The following is an 18,275-nucleotide window of genomic DNA, read 5'->3' as shown; positions in this document are numbered from 1 at the left end:
ACAATCCCATCCAAAATTTGCACACACTTTCTAATTTAATTCCTTTCCACCTCTCTGAAATAGCTATTACGTGTGTCGCTAATCTGATTGTAATCAGCTTGCATTAATTTTTTTCAGCAGTTAATTCCAATACTAAAATCGAGTCTAGTGTTATCTATTTGATTATTAACCAGTATTTTAATTCATTTACGATGAGTCCAACCAAGTCACTGTCAAAAATGATTGATAATGACTACCGGAAAGCTTTTGTAGATCTTAATGGAACTGAACAAGTTCCTTTGCAATTTCGTCAATCTGCAATAGAAATATCGAATTAAATCCTGTTAAATTGAACAAAACTGAGTTAAATTCAAGTTGACTAAATACTAAGTGAAATTTGCTAAATACATTTGCATAAGAGAAGCCAAATTGGTTTAAAAATGAATTGTTTAAGGCAATAACGCTGTATCTAAAGCTTAATTGCTGTAGAAAGGAGATGCATAAAATGAGCAAGTAAATGAATATAATTTCAGTTAATGTTTAGTTTGACTAGCATAGACTGATGACAATACGGTTTGTCAACAAATCAGAATAAGTTGAAATATGATTTCTTTGATGAAATAGTGTTGAACCTATATCATTCTTATCAGCAATATAAACAGCTAACATTTTGCTCACCCTAATATTTCACCTGTAGCTTGCAAAAGATATATGTTTTCCTTTTGATTATCCAGGTGCGTATCACACCAAGGAAGCAGAGAGAGTTTAATATGATCATTTTATGATACTCCTTAATCTTCAAAAAATTTTTGCTGGATTTTCAAATGAATGGTTAGCAAATCGATGATTTATGTTCGTAAGATTTAGGTAATGGAAAATAATGAAGAGAAATTTTTAATTGACATATTTTTGAAATTTAACTGGATGATTGGAAATTCTGAATGTTCAAGGCAATCAATAAGTGCCCAGATGCAATACAACAGAAAACTTTTGATATAACTATGAAAACCAAACATTGATTCATTATCAGTAAGGAAAGACAACGTTTTTTTGATGAATGAATTTCTCTTGCTCTCCTCACTTTCCACTTGTATTACCGCTAAAAACTGAAAGATCTTTGAAATGCCTCTTATTTTTAGAACTATTTTAATTTTTGCTTGTGAAAAAGGATAATCCTCTATTCTTGACGTTAGCTGTTTATACACAAGTGATTGTATTATTACATGTCCTCGGACATAAAATTATCTTAGACCCAATACTTTGATCTTATCAACACTTCAGTCGTGAGCTTTAATCCCTACTTCCGACAAGATATTCGAGCTATTATAACAATCGCATAACTCTCATAATAATAATCTCTTCTCGTAATGATAAGATTACGAACATAAAAAGCTTGCATAATATAGCCGTGGAATTTATCTTTTATCTGATCCATTTACAAAACATTATACACCAAAAATAATAATATCAAAAAACTTTGAAAGTTCTGAATGCATCGAAATAGGATGAGAAAATCGCAACTGACTGAAAACATTGTTCTGAAATAAAGAATTAAAATTTAAAAGGAAAATGAATTGATAAAATTGCAGTTTTATCACGATTAGTAAGAATGATTTCCGAGAGGTTTATTACATAGAAAACCGGACTGGATTAATTTCACCACTTGAAGGTATAATTAAAATAACAAATCATTGATTGAAAACATTTCAGCCAAATTATGTCTGCCTTCTTCACTAACTGTTAAGCATATTTACTGCTGCTTTTTTTTTTTTTTTTTTTTTTTTTTTGGTACAATTAAGTATTGGTCAATAAAGTTTAGAGTTTGAAGTAAGAAATCTCAAAATTCCTTTGTATCAATTAACTTCATTCTTCTGTTTTCTGTGTGAGTTTTCTCGGCTCCTTTTGCTCCTTTCTCAGATTCGATGGACACTTGTCCAGTTTGATTTATCTCTAAGCAGACGATCTACTATTATTTTAAGAAATATTTATGTTGTTTCTTTTTTTTTTTTCAAAAAACTTGTTAGATGTTTAATTAGTTTCTTATCTGAAATTATGCAGAGACAGAATAGCCCAATTTACCTGGCTACTACTGAAATACTTCCCTTTTAGCTTGAACAATTCAGAATGGAGAAATTACTAACATATGAACATTCGATAGCAAAAATGAAATCTTTTACAGCACGCTGACAAGAATGGAAAATGATAAAAGCAGAAAGATACGCTTGAATAAAAGCCTTCAATTTGCAACATTTTACTGTCTTGGAACATTTGTAATTCAACAAATCCCTTGCAAATCATTCTCACGTAATGTCAAGAAATACGATGACATACCGGAGAGTTTCAGATGACATGAAGAGAAAGTCCAGGTGGTCGCCTTGTGACCATAGGTTTGTGGTCGAGTTGCCTACATAAAAACGAAATGCACACTGTTGACTGTGAGTATGAAATGATGGTTTGTAGATAATTTTGGGAGGGAGAATTTTCAGGTTGAGAATGGATCGATGATAAAATGTTAGCGATGAATTGACAGTTATGATGACTCAGAATTATTCCTTTGTTTTATTTTTAATCTACTCCTAACTTTCTCTAATGATAGCTGTCATTATTGGATTCGTTGTGATTTATGTTAGTTTTTTTAAATCAAACGTTTCAGTAATTCTTTAGTATATTTGTTATCAATACAGATTGCATAGTAGAAGCATTAAGTTAAATACCAAAGGATATTGGTGTTGGCATTATGATTGCTATTTTTACGAATTGAAATTTTATTTTTAGCTCCTATATCATTCCGCTTTTTTATGACTCATTTATTTATTTATTGCTTTTTTGCTAAACTAAGGCATGAAAACTCAACGAGACTTTCTCTTGAGAATAACTGTCAGATAAATGACATTAGAGACTTAATTCTCGGTTTATATTATTACTCTGAAAATTATAACGGAATTAAATAGTTTAAGTATTGATGAATGATTGGTTTATTAATATTGCAATTTTTGTTATTCATACAGATATGGAAATGAACTTTCATACCAATGAAGGAGTTCGCTTTCGGAAAGTGAAGGCAAATATTGGTATTGATGATGAGTGTAGTGAATTAGAGGAGTCAGATGTTGTTGATCGATTCAAGGAAGAGACGCAAGGAGGAAGTCAGGATATATCAGCATCTCCTTGCGAAGAACATGGTGATAGGGAATGGTTGTACGTGCCAAGTTTTTGGGACTATATAAAGGGTGAACTTACGAGGTTAATTTTAATCTTTCATCTGAAGTTTATTTCAAAATAGAAGTAGAAAAGAAATAATTCCTGAATTTAATCATGTTAAGAGCTTAGTTTTTCCTGATATCCAGATTACCGCACTGTTATAAATTAACTTAGTCAAATTTTCATGCAGATCTTTTGAAGGGGATATTCGCTTGATAACGATGAATTACGATATACGGAAAAACAGAAGAAAATAAGTGCATTTTTGAGGATACCAATTGAATTAGAGAAATTTTTATTTTATGGTACATTGCAATGTTTGGAGGCTTTTTGTCATTTATCTACATTTCTACCAATTCGGTTATTGGTAAGACTTTTTTCGGACGATTTCTAAAACGCAGTATTATTTTTACATCTTATCGTGATCGATTTAGCAGTAAATATGTTTAGATAATTGGATAAAATCGGAAAGTGTTACATATTGCTTGCAAGATTTATAGATGGGGGTTAATACTTCACTGTGTTGGAAAAAAAGAGATTGGAATTGAAGCTGAGTTTGTTATTATGTCCAGGATGTCTGAAGTATGAAATAGATGGTTAATTCAAAATTAATCATTTTCAATTGCAGACATCTGTCGTCGGTTTGTTATTATGGTCAAGGAAATGGACCGCATCTAATACTTGTGATTTTTTGAAAGCTTTCATTGTGACAGTTTGTTCATGTCTCATGACTTTGATTGACACATCAGTAATGTATCACCAGGTTTTCTTATATTTTCCTTTTGTAAATTCCTCAACAAAATTTTAATTGTTTGGAAGCTGTATTTCAGATTTTATCGAGATCGTACATTCTGTACTTTTTTCATTCCTTTTTAATTTATTAAATCTGATTACATTAAAAAAAACAATAGTTTGTTATCTTCCTGTTAACTGCATTTCATTGATTTTTTCTTTTACATTGCTACACTGTCTTTGTTCTCATTTTATTTTTGAATTTAATAACTGATAAATCATTGTAGAAAGTATCGTTAGCTGGTTCTCTTCCAAAACTTAATTTCAGGTTCGGGGACAAGGTGTAATTAAACTTTATATTTTTTACAATATGCTTGAAGTAGCCGACAAGTTATTTAGTAGTTTCGGTCAGGTATGTGCTTTCTTTCCCTTTTCGTTCACTTGGCATTTCATTGAGAGTGCTGAACACTTTTAACTTGATTTAAAGTTATAAATTGTAGGATATTTTTGACGCCTTATTTTGGTCAAGTACACATTCGTCATCAAGTTATGTGCGAATGTTTGTGCACCTATTTATTGCAATCATTTATACTTGGTTACATACAATACTCGTCTTATTACAGGTACATTTAGTATGAAAAATATTTGTTAGATTAGTAGAAAAAAAAATTTCTATGGTATTATTTTAAGTTGCTTTAACTGTAAGCTATAGGCCCCTTCATAATGCCATTCATACAAAATATGACTTTAGCAAAATTTCAGGCCACAACTTTGAATGTTGCTTTTAATTCACATACGCAGGCACTGCTTGCTATAATGATGTCCAATAATTTTGTTGAACTGAAAGGTTCAGTCTTTAAAAAGTTCGCTAAGGCAAATCTTTTCCAGATGTCTTGCAGGTATTATAGAACTTCTGCATCTTACTCTCAGATTTTTTGATTTCCATATTTTACACTTGATATGTTTCGATAAAGTTAAAAATATTAGTTTTTTTATTAATGGAAATGTGAAAGTGTTTGGTGAGGGAGATGTTTTTCATAGTTTAAGATTTTAAAAAAACAAAATTTCCAGTGATGTTCGTGAGCGCTTTCATATCTTTACTTTATTAGCAGTTGTGGTTGTACGAAATATGATGGCCGTGAATTGGAAATTCGAGCATTTCATGGAAATGTTGCCAGATCTTGTTTGTTCGCTTTTTATTTTATATCACATTAAAAACCATGAATTTTGTATTCTGGCTTTGAAATGTTATTTTTATATTGCATCATATGGAAGTTGTATACTTCAGCTTTTTTAGGCTTTGGTGACGATTGCTGAAATAATTGTTGACTGGTTAAAACACGCCTTCATCACTAAGTTTAATGAAATACCAGCGGAGGTATATCAAGGTATGATTATTATTTTTCAGGTTAACTAAATTCTTCGTTCCATACTTCAATTATTTGAGGAGTTAGGTCGTTGTTCACCCATTTTTGCTTAAACTATTAAATAGTAGTTAAAATACAAAGGAAAAAAAGCTGGACTTCGTGAATTCAGGATTGTATTTTTGAAGTTCGTGAAAAAGAAAAAACGTTGATGAATGTTCTTTTCAGACTTTACGATAACAATTGCTTTTGATGTTGTTCGGAGCCGCGACGAGAAAGCCTTTTCAGATTATTCAGACCAAGTATCAAGACGAATGGGTTTTATACCTATTCCATTAACAATTATGCTGATACGCGTTATTACTCAAACATTTGATTTCACTATTACATCCGTGCAGCTTGTGTTTTGTAAGTTACTTGTGATTGCAAGCTTTAGTATAGATCTGTCTTATTTTAATTTCATTAATATTTTTGGATACATTTGAATTTGTTGAAAGTAATTTTATATCTTGATTCCATGTTGGAACCTCTTTTTAAATAAATAGGTTGTCTCTTAACTCTTGATATCTTGACAAAAAAAAATACCCTAAACCTATTTAGTCGCTCACTAGGCTAACTACAAACTTCTTGTTGTTAATTTGTTTTTAAAAATTAACCTTTCAATGTTAATCTCCTTGACATTCTTCAACCACATGTGTGGATTCAACTACATATGTGGACTCGTATACACACTTAAATGATGTTTGGAGCAATTTCAGGTTTCACATGGATTTTGTTATTGTCACTGAAAATAGTAAATGGTATCGTTGTGCTTGGAAAAGCATGCAGACATGTGAAGCGTTACCGTGAACTTCAAGAAAAAGCAGAATGTGAAATTTTTCGAAAAAGGGTACTGATGAGGAAAAGCAAGAGTGCTCCGAACTCACCACGGATAAGTTTGGTTGATTTTAGTGGTGAGTTATTTTGAATTTTGGCAATTCACAGATGATAGGACAATTCACTTCTTACTTTTCCTATTTAGGCCTTCAGAAGATGGTTTCATCTATTTTTAACAGAAATCTGGAAATTGGTGACAGTTTTTAAAATCAAAACCAAAAATTTTTGATTCTTTTATTACGAATTTCTTTGATTTTCTTTTTCTAATTGTATTGCAAATGAATTGCACTTATAATTATACTTTTTCAGATGTTCTTCATCAGACAGTATCAAATAAAGGTTTCACTGTGTCAGATTTAATGTCCCATTGGGATGAATTAAACCGCAGTCTGGAAACTACGCCTGTTCAAGAGCCACGAAGAACAAAGTCGTTGGCTATTTTCAAGTGATTAGTTTTATTTAACACTAAAGGATAAAAGAACTTGATAACTCATATACTTTCTTATCTTAGGCTCTGTCCCCACATAATGAGGTAGCAAATTCCGTTCTCGACTTCATTATATGGATACACAGTCATTAGGATTGCATCTCTCCCTCGCAATATTAGTCTTATTGATACGAACGGAACCGGTCAAAATATTATATGTTCTTTTTCCTGCCTCCTTTCATCTTTTTTGCTGTAAGGATCTCACTTTTTTCAATCCTGGTAGAAAAATATCATGATCACTTTTTCTTTTTCTTCTTTTGAGATAATATTACTTTTTCATGTTAATAATATTATTTTCCGTACGTTTAGAGACTTTCTTTAGTTATTTCAGATAATTTTTTTTAATTTAACACTAGAAGATAACAGTGAAGAATTTGATGATTTACGTCTTTCTTAAGTTCTTTTTCCACCTTAAAACTATTTGACTTGTGAAATTTCTTTCATCAAACAAAATTGAATATTTTTAGCGTCTTTCACCTTCAGTTTTATTTCGTCAACTTTTCCCAATTTAATTTATGAAACTCATCAAGAACAGTATTTTCCTGACGGAAAAAATAGAAGCAATAAAAACTTTCAGTTTGAAGCGGTAAATGAGATTTTCCATTTCAGAAACGGGAGCAATGTTCAAATAATTAAGGGATATTCTACTTTAATCTTTGTGTCACATTAATCTTGTTCCATCACCATCTTTTCTCTCTTCCCAATTCTCATGATGTTTCGGAAGTGACGATGAACTGTAAAGTTGGCGTAATTTCTTGAATTCTCGAACTTCAAGCTGTTCGACTTTGTTTCATAAAAAAACTGGAAGCTTGAATGCTGGAGAGAGTACTGTAGTTAACGGGCAATCGATTGATTTGTAAAGTTTCTTTTATCAAAACTAAAGCCTCATCTTAATTATCTTGTCCAACCAATAGATCTCTTTTATAGATCTCGAAGGGACAATTCACTACCATCTCATACCACTAATACTGAAAAGGACGAGAAGGAAGATGCGTCAGAAATCGCAGACCAGTCAAAGAATACTCCAAGAAAACGTACTAGAACCACAGAATGTGAGAGTCTTTCTGATGTTCAAGCATATACAATGCTCGGTAATGCAACAGAACCTATGGAGGTACTTTGATGGTATCTTTTATCTTTTATGGAAATCTAATTTTTGAATGTGAAAAAAAATTTTTACTTCTTCATTGCTTCTCAATATTTTGCTTTGAAAGCGGCGTACTTTTCTTAAACAATTTATATATTTCTAATGTGAGAAATTGAATATTACTAGAATTTATCTTGTTCTGCCTTTCAAAAATGTCACTTTCCGGTGCATGATGTTTTACAGCATCCGAATAATCACTGAGATACTCCAGCCAGTTAGTTCGAATTTTGTTAAATTTTTTAAACTTGTCCATGATAATTGTGACGCTTTTGATATTGAATATGCTTTTGTGTATCTCGTTCCATTTTCAGAAAATAAACAGTTCAGAAAAAACATAAGTCACTTGATTAAGACTGTCAAATATGAATAATTTAAGCAGAATTGTTGGAATATTTCGAGATTTCGCATTATTAGGCTTTATTCAATGTGAAACACTATGTGTGATTAATTCTTGTTTGAAAATTAGAAGTCGATATCAAGGTTTTCAGTTTTTTCCAGTGGTGTCACTTCCTTTAGTGCTTTCTTATAAGCACTCATTTCAGTATTATGCGTTGGATGATAAGCCCAGCGAAGCTGAAATTATTTATTTTGGATCAGCTTAAAATTATTAACACGATTCCAGGTTCCGGAATTTATTTCTGGAATTATAAGGCCTTAAAGATGCCAAAATTGTAGAAATTGTAAGAGTGCTGTGCAAATGCGTTAGCGTGATTTTAGTGCGCTCAAACGAAAACTACAACACATCTAAGTTAAGTAATGACGATAAATAGAAAAATATTTTTACTTTCAAAGATTTCCAAACTCCTATTTTGTGTCTCGTGAAGCTGCATTGTTTTCTGGTTGCCTTCGAGTCGCGTAAAAGGGCCGAAATATCCTTCAACCATTAATACTCGATGGACAAATCTTTTGGGTTGGTTTTATGACGTACTTTTTTATCAGTAAAGACTTCTCAATTCCTTCGTAACAGGTATTTAAGTACCTGATAATATTTCTGATCAGTTTCCGGCCATTGGTCGAATCCCTCAGGCAATGTTTCCCTTTTTTTCTTACGCCGTTTGGAACCCGATGATTTTGTATGCGATCGCTTTGTCTAGTAACTCATGTTTGTGAAAAGTATGGTTATTTGTTTCGAAATATGTTTAAAATATTCAAATTCCTAATCTCTTTAATATTACCTGTCTTTTCATGATAGTATGAAATCGCACGTTTGAGAGCCTTTAATAATTGATTTTAAAGCTCACACAAGCAAGAGGTATTATCAACATATTTGGAAGTATACCGATTCGCTTTTCTTTTCTCCTATTGTGGAAGTGTGTGTTGGTGTCGGCGATGACTGCTCGACAGGTGTTGTACTTGCAGTTTCAGCTACCTGAATCTGTCTTCTCTACTTTTAGTCAATTAGCGCGAATTTTGTTAGGTATAAATTATATTCTATTCATCACTGCTAATAGTACTGCGGATTTATTTGTGATATTTTATGCAGGATTGGAATTAATTAAATAAATGAGGGGTCTTTGTGAGGAAATTTAGGACTCTAATCATTTCTAATCATCATTTAATTAATAGGGAACCTTGGCTGCCATTTTAGCGGTCAACCGAAAAATTTAATCGTGGTTATATAAAATGAATGGATACGCAATTTTAAATCTTAAAATATGCCTTCTGATGATATCTCTCATTTTTCGGTGACATGTACCTATTTAATTTCGTTTTGCACTTATGCAAAATATGATCAGCCGACATATAAGGAAGCACCTTCAGTTGGAAAGAAATCCATGTGAAGGCAGAGAAATGAAGGGTATGATTTTTATAAAATCTGACATAAGTAAGTTGATACTTCTGAAGATAGAGCCAGGAAAGAAACGAAGAGCAGTAATGAGTAGCAAGAAATGAATTGGTGTGAAAGGGTTACTATAAGTTACTTTTTCTTAAAGAATTTCAAATTCCTGTGAGTGCCGTTAGCATTCAACGAAGGAATAGCATTGAATTAACTTTGTTACCATAGCGATGGGAAATGAGCAGTTTTGATTCAGATTCAGTCTCTTAGAATTGTTTCAGGTCTCTATAATTTCACACAAAATTTCAAAGTGGGACTTTATGTTTCCGTTTTCTCATTGAACTTAGTATGTTGCTAAAATATTAAGACAAATTTTACCCCTAATGCTAATTTATTTTAATAGCTCTTCATCATGATTTTATTAGGAGCTGACTTCGGAAAACGTTGCAATGATTCCCACGGATCCAAAACCATCATCTGAAAATAGCACAAAAGCACTGAACATATCGGTACATTCTTTTCATTGTATAGAATTTCATTTCCGTCTATTTATTGGTTTCAAAATTTGAGTGAGATACTCTCATTGATGTCTTACTTACCAATTAAAGTTTTATATTCCCAGCTTCACAAAATATTTACCGTTATTCAAGAAAAATATCGACATGCCGATAGAAGAACCAAAAGTGGTTACAAATGAAGGCTTGAAATCATTCTGGCAAAATTTGAAAAATGAGATCAGAAAGGCTCATGAAGGTGACATAGCGCTTCCGGACCTCACAAAAGACCTTTATCGACGGGAGCAGCAGGTAAAATTCATTAATGGCACAAGTTATATTTGAATATTTTTTTTAAATTCACTCCTAACATGGCGATGACCTCTCATTGTGATTGACTCATTGCAAAAGTTGAAGTGATTAAGTCATTTTTGTATTCCCTAATTTTTGTCATTATTGCAAAGCTTTCGTTTTCTTCGTGAAAATGATTATAATAAATAAACACATTGTACAGAACTTCTCGGGTCCTTTTTCTTTCTGTAAAACTATAATTTCCTCATAAATGTTCTATAGCAGAGCAATCTACTTATCTACTTCCCTATTTAGTAGATTGCATTATTTGTCATTCTTTAAACTGGACTTGAGAAAACCAGCTACACACTATAAATTTCTGTGTTATATTTGCATTGTTCGTGTTGCACATACCTAACATTTTACTTGGAAATCTAGAGAAAACCATCAAGATACGGTTCCAGTGCTATTCAAATGACGTTCTGTTCAAATTAACTTTTTTTTTTTTTAATTTTCAGTCATTACGTAACAAGCTGCACAAAATAATAAATGCTCGCAACTGTAAGGTTGCAACGACGCAAACTCCTTTATCAGGTGATATGTTGTTGGCTAATTATCCGAATCTCAAATCATCACTAACTGAAGAACAAATCATAGATCTCCTGAACAGACAAGATCCTCAACTATCAATCGATCGTATTTCGGATTTAGTTAAACAGAAGTTGGCAATTCCGAAATCTGTTGAAGCAGACATGAAATTACTTCGGAAAAACATGAAGGATGAGAAATATGCAGCCGTAAGTCATAAAAATAATAATAATAAAAAAAAAAAATGCAAACCATAGTTCCATATTTTGAAGTTTTAAGATTCGGAAAGTGAAAGAAGCGCAACATAGACATCTGGAGAAATTGAAACAAAATCATACGATACAAGTAGAAAGTATTAAGTCTCAAAATGATCGAAAAATAAGTGGATTGCAGAGTCATATAAGACGAATTGAGGTGAGTGATCTTATTTTTGTACTAACAATTTTGAATACTGAGAACGGTAGTTTATTTTAAAACATGTCAAATCATTTAACTTATACTATTTTTAGAGACCATTTTAAATCCTAATCATTTTAGGAGGAAAAAAAAATAGTGGAAGGTAAATTAGACAGCTGTGAAAGAAAATTAAGGAGCATACAGGCAAGCATCATTAAGATTGAAGCGGAAAATCGTATGCTTTATGAAGAAAACCGAACATTCAAGCAGGATTTCGTGAAACGACACGATACGAATCAAAACCTTCATGTAACTGATGACCTTAACCTTCTTTTGATAACATTGTTAGATTGGATTTCTTCTGCTATTTTTTTCACAATATTGTTATTAACCGCAATCCTCACGTCAGAGTTAATCTAAATGGACGACGATTTCATACTTTTCAACATCATACTACTAAATTTTCTACTTCCAGAAGAGCGTATTACTTATCAGTAAGCTTAAGGATAAACTTAGAAAGTCCGCAGAAACACAAGAATTGATTCTGCAACAATTTCGCCTTTTAGAAATTGAACGTGATGAACTTGTCGAAGCGATTTATAATGGAATACGCGATGTGAGTCATCCACTAAAAATTTTCTGTTGAAGATTTTCTCAAGAAGCAAAGCAAATTCCCGAATTAGTGTTGTACTCAACATTAATAATTTAGGTGGAAGAAGTAAATCATATGGGCAACAGAATCCTGGCATATGAAATTACAAAAACAGAGGATCAAGTTGGAGAATAAAAGTACGCTTACTGGAAACTACGTTTTAAAAGAAAACTGAATATAAGTTCGTGCCATTAGGCGATAAGTAATGTGGTATACTTCTGCAAAATGTGGTATGTCACTGATCTTTTGGTTTTTTCACATATTTCCGCAACCCTACAGCTCTTTGTATCTACTTTCGCAATAAGGCCGAATACAACAAGAGCTATTGCATCCCTCGCAAATTTTCTCGCCCCGAAAAAAAAGAAAAATATATATATATATAACGAAATCTAATTCCATTTCAGAGGCTGCGTGTAACCAGTTCCAAGCTAGTTTTTAATCAAGTTTCAAAAATCGTCTCAAACAATATTAAACAGTTAATGAATACAATAACTATTATCATTCCAAAGCAAAAAAGACAACACTTTTCTAAATATTACAACAGTAAATATTACTGCACAATGAAAATTTAAGAAACTATTAGATGGAACAAATGCCTTCACGACATAATATTTCAAAATGCTTTGTTAAATTCAATCTCTATTGCAGTTAAATTGATATACGAAATGCCAGCTACCGTGATCACTGCTTCGTGAATGTTAGATTAAAATTAAGTTTGTAAATCCGAATCTCATTTTCAGACTGCTACATTCAACCAATTATAAGCATATCATTGTGAAAGAATTTAACATTTTTCACAAATACAATAAAACGAATGTTCATTAAGAGAATATGACAGTTGTGGAAAACGTAAAGTAATTCAATCTTATGTTGAATAGCGTAATATACGTTTAGGCACACTCATATATGCAAAAAATGCTTTGTGATTAACACGAGATCACTGCGAAATTAAAAGATTAAACAACAGAAAATGTAGGATACAAAGTCAGAATATAAGCATAAAATACCAAGAAATTGAGCAATCGATTTAAAATCATGAGGCATATTTCCACATCTAATTGATAGTCAACAATTACAGTTCAGTTACAAACAAAGGTGACTAAAATCAAGCAATATTATTCACAAGAAATTAAGAAATATAGTAACTGTGATTTAAAATCTAATATTTTCCCATTAAACGAGGATAAAAAGGTTCCGGCGCAGACAGTTCTATTGAAGCATATAATTAGCTGCAGAGGGTGTAATAACCCATCGTAACATTTCTTCATTTATAAAAACCACTTAAAATTTTTGGATCCAAGTTAACATCTCTTAAAAAACGCTCCGTCAAATAACCTTCAACATCGAAAGGTGCGAAATCTAAAATAAATTCTCATTTAACAAATAAAATTTGCCAGTCTTCAAAGAAAAAGTATAGTCTATAAGCCTTATTAGGAAATGGATGTGATCAATTGTAAAATGATCACTGAGAGTTTTAAGGGACTTTTCGACAACGACTGACATATATAACTAATATTATGAGTTTCTTTTGTCACAAAGGAACAAATGACAATAACTGCGATGGCCACTCGCAAGGTCTACAGTAGCCATCATTCAAACTATTCATTTAACATAACTGTTTATATAATGAATGTGTCAAGTAACCTAGGTCAGATATTTAAAGAAATAGCACTAATACAGATAACTAATTTTAAAGAATATGCCAATCGCACAACCACTTCTGAAAACCAATCAGAAAAACGACCTTCTGGTAGCTGTCCCTTTGGTCGATAATGCTGGATAGTTTTATCAGGATGACCATCCGGAGTACGAAGAAATTCTTCAGTTGCTGAAAAAAAATAATCATATTAAGAATGAGAACTTTTCATGTATGTATCATTGATATCCTTTTCATACAACGGCTAGTAAGAAAGAATGATTAATTCAATTTTTCCCTCTGACACTAACCTTTCGTTAAAACCGATACAGTTTCCATATTTATACATTTCGTAGCATCTGATGACATACGAGTATGAATCCGTTTAGACAGTGCAGGGATTTGCGTATTCCTGAAAGATCAATTTCTTGAGATAATTTGAAGGCATGTAGTATAGAATATTGAAGCTCCACCTCGTCCTGGATGACGGAAGATCAAATTTCCAAACCATGGTACACAATACCGCTACCTTTATATAAAATGCTTGATTAGTCCTGATGAACAGATGAAAATAAATCGAGACAAACAACATGAGGACAAGTGTTTTAGAAATTTATTCTTCACCAATAAAATATAGTCATATTTATGAAATCGTAAAGTAAGGAAATATTTACATCAACAACATACATTTCATTTCTGCAAGGTTTTTCACTGTGAACACCATATTGATTCAGTGTTCTCTCACCTGAAAATATTGAAAGAAACAATTGCTAAACTGACTAGCAACATGTGAAAAAAAAAGCTGTTTAACTTAGAAGAAAACGCGTCTATTGATAGTTCTGTCGATATCATATTTCAGCTTCACAAAAAATCAGTAACTATTTAATGAAAACTGGAAAAGCCAAAAAACACAAAATTTTTAAAGATAAAATTAAAAATTTTATGTTTATGTCAAGTTTCTAATACAAACAACTAACAAATCCCTGATCGAGCTGGTAAGTTTCGACGTCCATTATACACCAACGTTGAACGGGGCACTGCTGACGAATGACCCACTTTATACATTCTAAACTATATATAATGATAACAAATAAAACGATCAGGAATAACGAAATAGTTGATGCGATGACAGATAACGTAATAGCTGACAACAGTAATACAGCTGTCAGGTATATATGATAATAACACGAAAATATAGCACTTACTAATAAATAAAGCAAATTCTTGACAACATCTTGCTGATTCTCAAACTAAATATTATAGTAACAGTACATCTTGATCTTTAAATTTAGACTGTTTTATTCCACGGCATATTCCATTTTGTATAATTCTAAAATAAGCCATCACGATTAGATAACCTACTTCACCGCAATATATCTGAGCAAGAACGCACACCGAGCTGGAATGACACAAGGTTCGTTGTTCTCCTTAACGCGGTTCGTTAAAAAATGGTTCTGAAATTCGTTGTGCATTTCATTTGTTTGTTTTTTACACTTAGAAGTAAGTATTAACAGTGATGTCTTTGTGGATATCTTTGCAAGAATTAAAAGCGTAAAGGTTAAAATCATTATGAACCGTGCATGTTGTGTCTACTACCTGTAACATGAACCCGTAGAGAAGGACTTGAGTTGGTTTGATATCCTTCAAAGGATTAATGTTGCCCAAAAGATATTTCATCTACGCGAAATGTGCGAAACTTGGAAGACTTGGAACTTCCAAGTTCCAAGTCTTCCAAGCGACTTTTCCGCTAGCGTAAAATGTATTGATGCTTATGAATTTTCGGATTCAGATAACGACTGAAATGGGTCGTGACTGGCTTTTCACGGAGGAACAACTTGCAAATACGCCGTCTAGAAGAGGTGGAGTTGACCGTGTTGAAGAAGACAAGTTGCGAAGAGAGGGAATCAAGCTTATTGTTGAAATTGGCAGTGGTTTAAAGCTGTAATTTAGAATCTGTATTAGACTGTTTTGCATATGATCAAATGATATTAATGAACTCTTTTCATTTCTCATATTTTGTAAGATTACTTCATAAAATTCTATGCTAAAAGATTGGATAGTTCAGCTTACCAACCCCTCCATTTACTTGTCATACAGTTGAGGATGGTTCATTTCAGTTTGAAATTTAGGATTGTACAGAAAGCTTTGGAAAGTTAATTATTTCAGGCAGCCAAATCCAACGTTGGCAACAGCAGCTGTTTATTTTCATCGTTTCTACATGTTTCATTCTTTCAAAGAATTCCAGAAGCATGTATGTGCTTGACTTTCGTTTTCTACATTATTACTCAGAAGGTCAAAGACTGTGTCTACGAAGAAATCAGATTTAATGTTTAATAATTTTTATCGTTTTCCACTCTTAAATCAGTAGTCAAAATTTTTGAGATTGAATTATTTTATCCTTTATTCATTTCTCTTTTGTTAGTTTTCATTATATAAGCCATCAGAAATGACACTTTCATTTCTTTAATTATGTTAAAGTTTAAGTTTATTTTCAAGGACACAGGGAAATGTTTTTCGTAAGTTTTGGGTTGTTTAGTATGACTCTCAACAGAAGCATTGCTGTAATTAGTGGGATCGGATCAGTGAGATTTTGAATATGAATATAGGAAGTTCATTTCAGCTGACAGCTGTGGGTTGTCTATTCCTGGCTGGAAAGGTCGAAGAGACACCAAAAAAGTGCAGAGACATTATACTGATTGCAAAAGAAAAGTACCCTGATTTGTACAGTATGAAAAATGCAATTGTAAGTGATTATATAATATAAGACGAGCAAGATAAGACTTGTGATTGTGAAGAGTATAGCGCCAAAAGTTTTTATAAATAACATTTAAAAACTAGTATAATTGGAATTAGAATTAAATTTCAGGAGGAGGTAATGGGTATTGAACGAGTTCTTTTGCAAACAATTAAGTTCGATCTTCATGTGGATCATCCATATACGTTTCTCTTGCAATACCAGAAGGTCAAGTTTTTATCATATTAAAGCTTAATTTGGTGCCTTGAAAACCTTGAAAATGTGTTTTCCCATTATTAATTTCTAAAATAATCTAAAATAACTTATTGGAATTCAATAGTTTCACCAACAGTGTTTTAAGGTTTTTAAGTTAGATCGCGAAAAGAAGCAAACGATATTGCAGAATGCATGGACATTTGTCAATGATTCGATATCGACAACGTTATGTCTTATGTGGGAACCAGAAGTAGGGGTTTATATTGTTTTTATCGTATAGTTTAATTCGTCATTGGAATCACTGTCGCCATATCTTAAAATCTGGTGGTAGTTAGGATGATTCAAGCATGCTGTTAATTGACGTAGTAGTATAGCTGGAACTTAACGAGGAACCAAAACAATAACTCCAAAATTCGTCTGAAAATATCTACTGTTTAGTAGATAGTTTTTTATCATTATGACCACTTACTAGACTGGACATGAAGCAATATCGTAATGCAAGTTGCTTATTGCAAATGTTAAATGTGTAGGAAGAAGTTTCCGACATAGCACTTAAATAACCATTTGTCACTATCTTTGTACCATTGAGTTATTGGTGAAGGAAGAGAAATAGATTTTCTACAAAAACTATTCAGGTAATTGCTATTTCGTTAATATATATGGCTTTGAAAATGACGAAACTGGATAACTGTGACTGGGTTGATAGGCAACCAGGCGAGCAGTGGTGGGATCAGTTCGTTGCCAACTTAACTTCTGATATGATGGAAGATGTTAGTTTTATTTTTGATACTTTGATTTCAAAACTTTTTTTATTAATACATGATTTTCTTATCATTTGTCTTATTTGCTATAGTGTCCGTCTAAATTAGTTTGAAAATAGTATTTCTTTGAAACAATAAATATCATCGTAACCATCTATTAGACTGGACATGAAACAATATCGTAATGCTAAGATATTTATGGTTATCTGAACATAACGGTACTTATTTCTAGACAGTCGAAGCAATCAGATAAATATTTTTGTTTTGTTAGGATCTCAATTCAGAACCATCTGTTGCAGACAAATAGATTAATAAGATATTTTTGCTAATAGCTGTGTTTGGCATGTGATCTTGTCGTCTCACAAGCGTATTATACCACTTGATTAAATCATTCTATAAAGTCTTGACGAAGACAGTAAATTTGATTAATACCTGAAATAATTTTAGGTTTGTCATAAAGTGCTTGACTATTATACGATTACAAAAACGGAAAGTCGGTGATAATCGCTTTCATATTTTGCTTGAGCTTGAGTCGATATCTGGCACTGACATAAAGTTTCCATCTGAAGAGAAAGAAAGGATAACAACTCAGTGAGCCACAATCAAGAAATATTAATCCCCTCTCGCGTACGCTATTCTGTCACTGTAGCTAGTGATTGCAGAAGAACTACAGGTTTTGGTAGTTTTTTTTGCTTCGAAGATTGTTTACGTATATCTTTCAAATTACGTTCAAACAACTTTTACATAAATAATGGTGTGTTGTATTATTCTCGGTATGAAGTTTTTTATTCTCATTATGTTTCTCTCGAAAGAAAAAAATGAATTGGTAAATAGTGTTTCAAAAAACTTCGGTCTTTAATGCTATACAATTCATATATTTCCCAAGTGATGGTTTTATTAAAAGCTGATTTTCATCGAAAAAATTGAAATTATAAATGAAATAG

The 18,275-nt window shown here is 32.1% G+C and overlaps 5 protein-coding genes across 8 annotated transcripts; 3 read left to right on the top strand and 2 right to left on the bottom strand.

The window, feature by feature from the left end:
* Window positions 1–2,989: 2,989 nt before the first annotated feature.
* Bm3623 (Uncharacterized protein) lies at window positions 2,990–7,762 on the top strand (the record flags this gene model as incomplete). Of its 2 annotated transcripts, XM_001901498.2 has the most annotated exons (12): window positions 2,990–3,222; window positions 3,382–3,547; window positions 3,809–3,943; window positions 4,241–4,324; window positions 4,413–4,535; window positions 4,675–4,811; window positions 4,984–5,095; window positions 5,210–5,300; window positions 5,505–5,684; window positions 6,035–6,229; window positions 6,462–6,597; window positions 7,567–7,762. In XM_001901498.2, 12 exons carry the CDS (start codon window positions 2,990–2,992, stop codon window positions 7,760–7,762), a joined length of 1,788 nt encoding a protein of 595 aa, XP_001901533.1. The 2 variants fall into 2 exon arrangements, with proteins under 2 accessions (XP_001901533.1, XP_042938081.1); XM_043082147.1 differs by lacking the exons at window positions 2,990–3,222; window positions 3,382–3,547; window positions 3,809–3,943; window positions 4,241–4,324 and having other exon boundaries at window positions 4,470–4,535.
* A 486-nt stretch (window positions 7,763–8,248) lies between these two features.
* Window positions 8,249–9,369, bottom strand: Bm10525 (Uncharacterized protein; the record flags this gene model as incomplete). 2 transcript variants are annotated; one of them, XM_043082146.1, is made up of 5 exons in its annotated part: window positions 8,249–8,359; window positions 8,571–8,660; window positions 8,766–8,876; window positions 9,066–9,161; window positions 9,358–9,369. In XM_043082146.1, 5 exons carry the CDS (start codon window positions 9,367–9,369, stop codon window positions 8,249–8,251), a joined length of 420 nt encoding a protein of 139 aa, XP_042938080.1. The 2 variants fall into 2 exon arrangements, with proteins under 2 accessions (XP_042938080.1, XP_001901534.1); XM_001901499.2 differs by having other exon boundaries at window positions 9,066–9,155.
* Window positions 9,370–10,012: 643 nt separating this feature from the next.
* Window positions 10,013–12,119, top strand: Bm10526 (Uncharacterized protein; the record flags this gene model as incomplete). The annotated part of the gene is made up of 7 exons (XM_001901500.2): window positions 10,013–10,072; window positions 10,214–10,369; window positions 10,867–11,145; window positions 11,216–11,350; window positions 11,474–11,641; window positions 11,808–11,948; window positions 12,042–12,119. The coding sequence occupies 7 exons, from the start codon at window positions 10,013–10,015 to the stop codon at window positions 12,117–12,119; spliced, it is 1,017 nt and encodes a 338-aa protein (XP_001901535.1).
* A 1,129-nt stretch (window positions 12,120–13,248) lies between these two features.
* On the bottom strand, window positions 13,249–14,685 carry Bm10527 (Uncharacterized protein; the record flags this gene model as incomplete). The annotated part of the gene is made up of 5 exons (XM_001901501.2): window positions 13,249–13,343; window positions 13,729–13,812; window positions 13,932–14,032; window positions 14,308–14,365; window positions 14,598–14,685. The coding sequence occupies 5 exons, from the start codon at window positions 14,683–14,685 to the stop codon at window positions 13,249–13,251; spliced, it is 426 nt and encodes a 141-aa protein (XP_001901536.2).
* Window positions 14,686–15,421: 736 nt separating this feature from the next.
* On the top strand, window positions 15,422–17,832 carry Bma-ccnk-1 (Uncharacterized protein; the record flags this gene model as incomplete). 2 transcript variants are annotated; one of them, XM_043082144.1, is made up of 7 exons in its annotated part: window positions 15,422–15,561; window positions 15,787–15,871; window positions 16,241–16,363; window positions 16,487–16,582; window positions 16,716–16,820; window positions 17,206–17,340; window positions 17,779–17,832. In XM_043082144.1, 7 exons carry the CDS (start codon window positions 15,422–15,424, stop codon window positions 17,830–17,832), a joined length of 738 nt encoding a protein of 245 aa, XP_042938078.1. The 2 variants fall into 2 exon arrangements, with proteins under 2 accessions (XP_042938078.1, XP_042938079.1); XM_043082145.1 differs by lacking the exon at window positions 15,422–15,561 and having other exon boundaries at window positions 15,839–15,871.
* Window positions 17,833–18,275: the final 443 nt, after the last annotated feature.

The sequence above is a fragment of the Brugia malayi genome, assembly GCF_000002995.4.
Source record: "Brugia malayi strain FR3 genome assembly, contig: Bm_v4_Chr4_scaffold_001, whole genome shotgun sequence".
NCBI lineage: Eukaryota > Metazoa > Nematoda > Chromadorea > Rhabditida > Onchocercidae > Brugia > Brugia malayi.
This window is presented reverse-complemented; position numbering and strand designations above follow the sequence as displayed.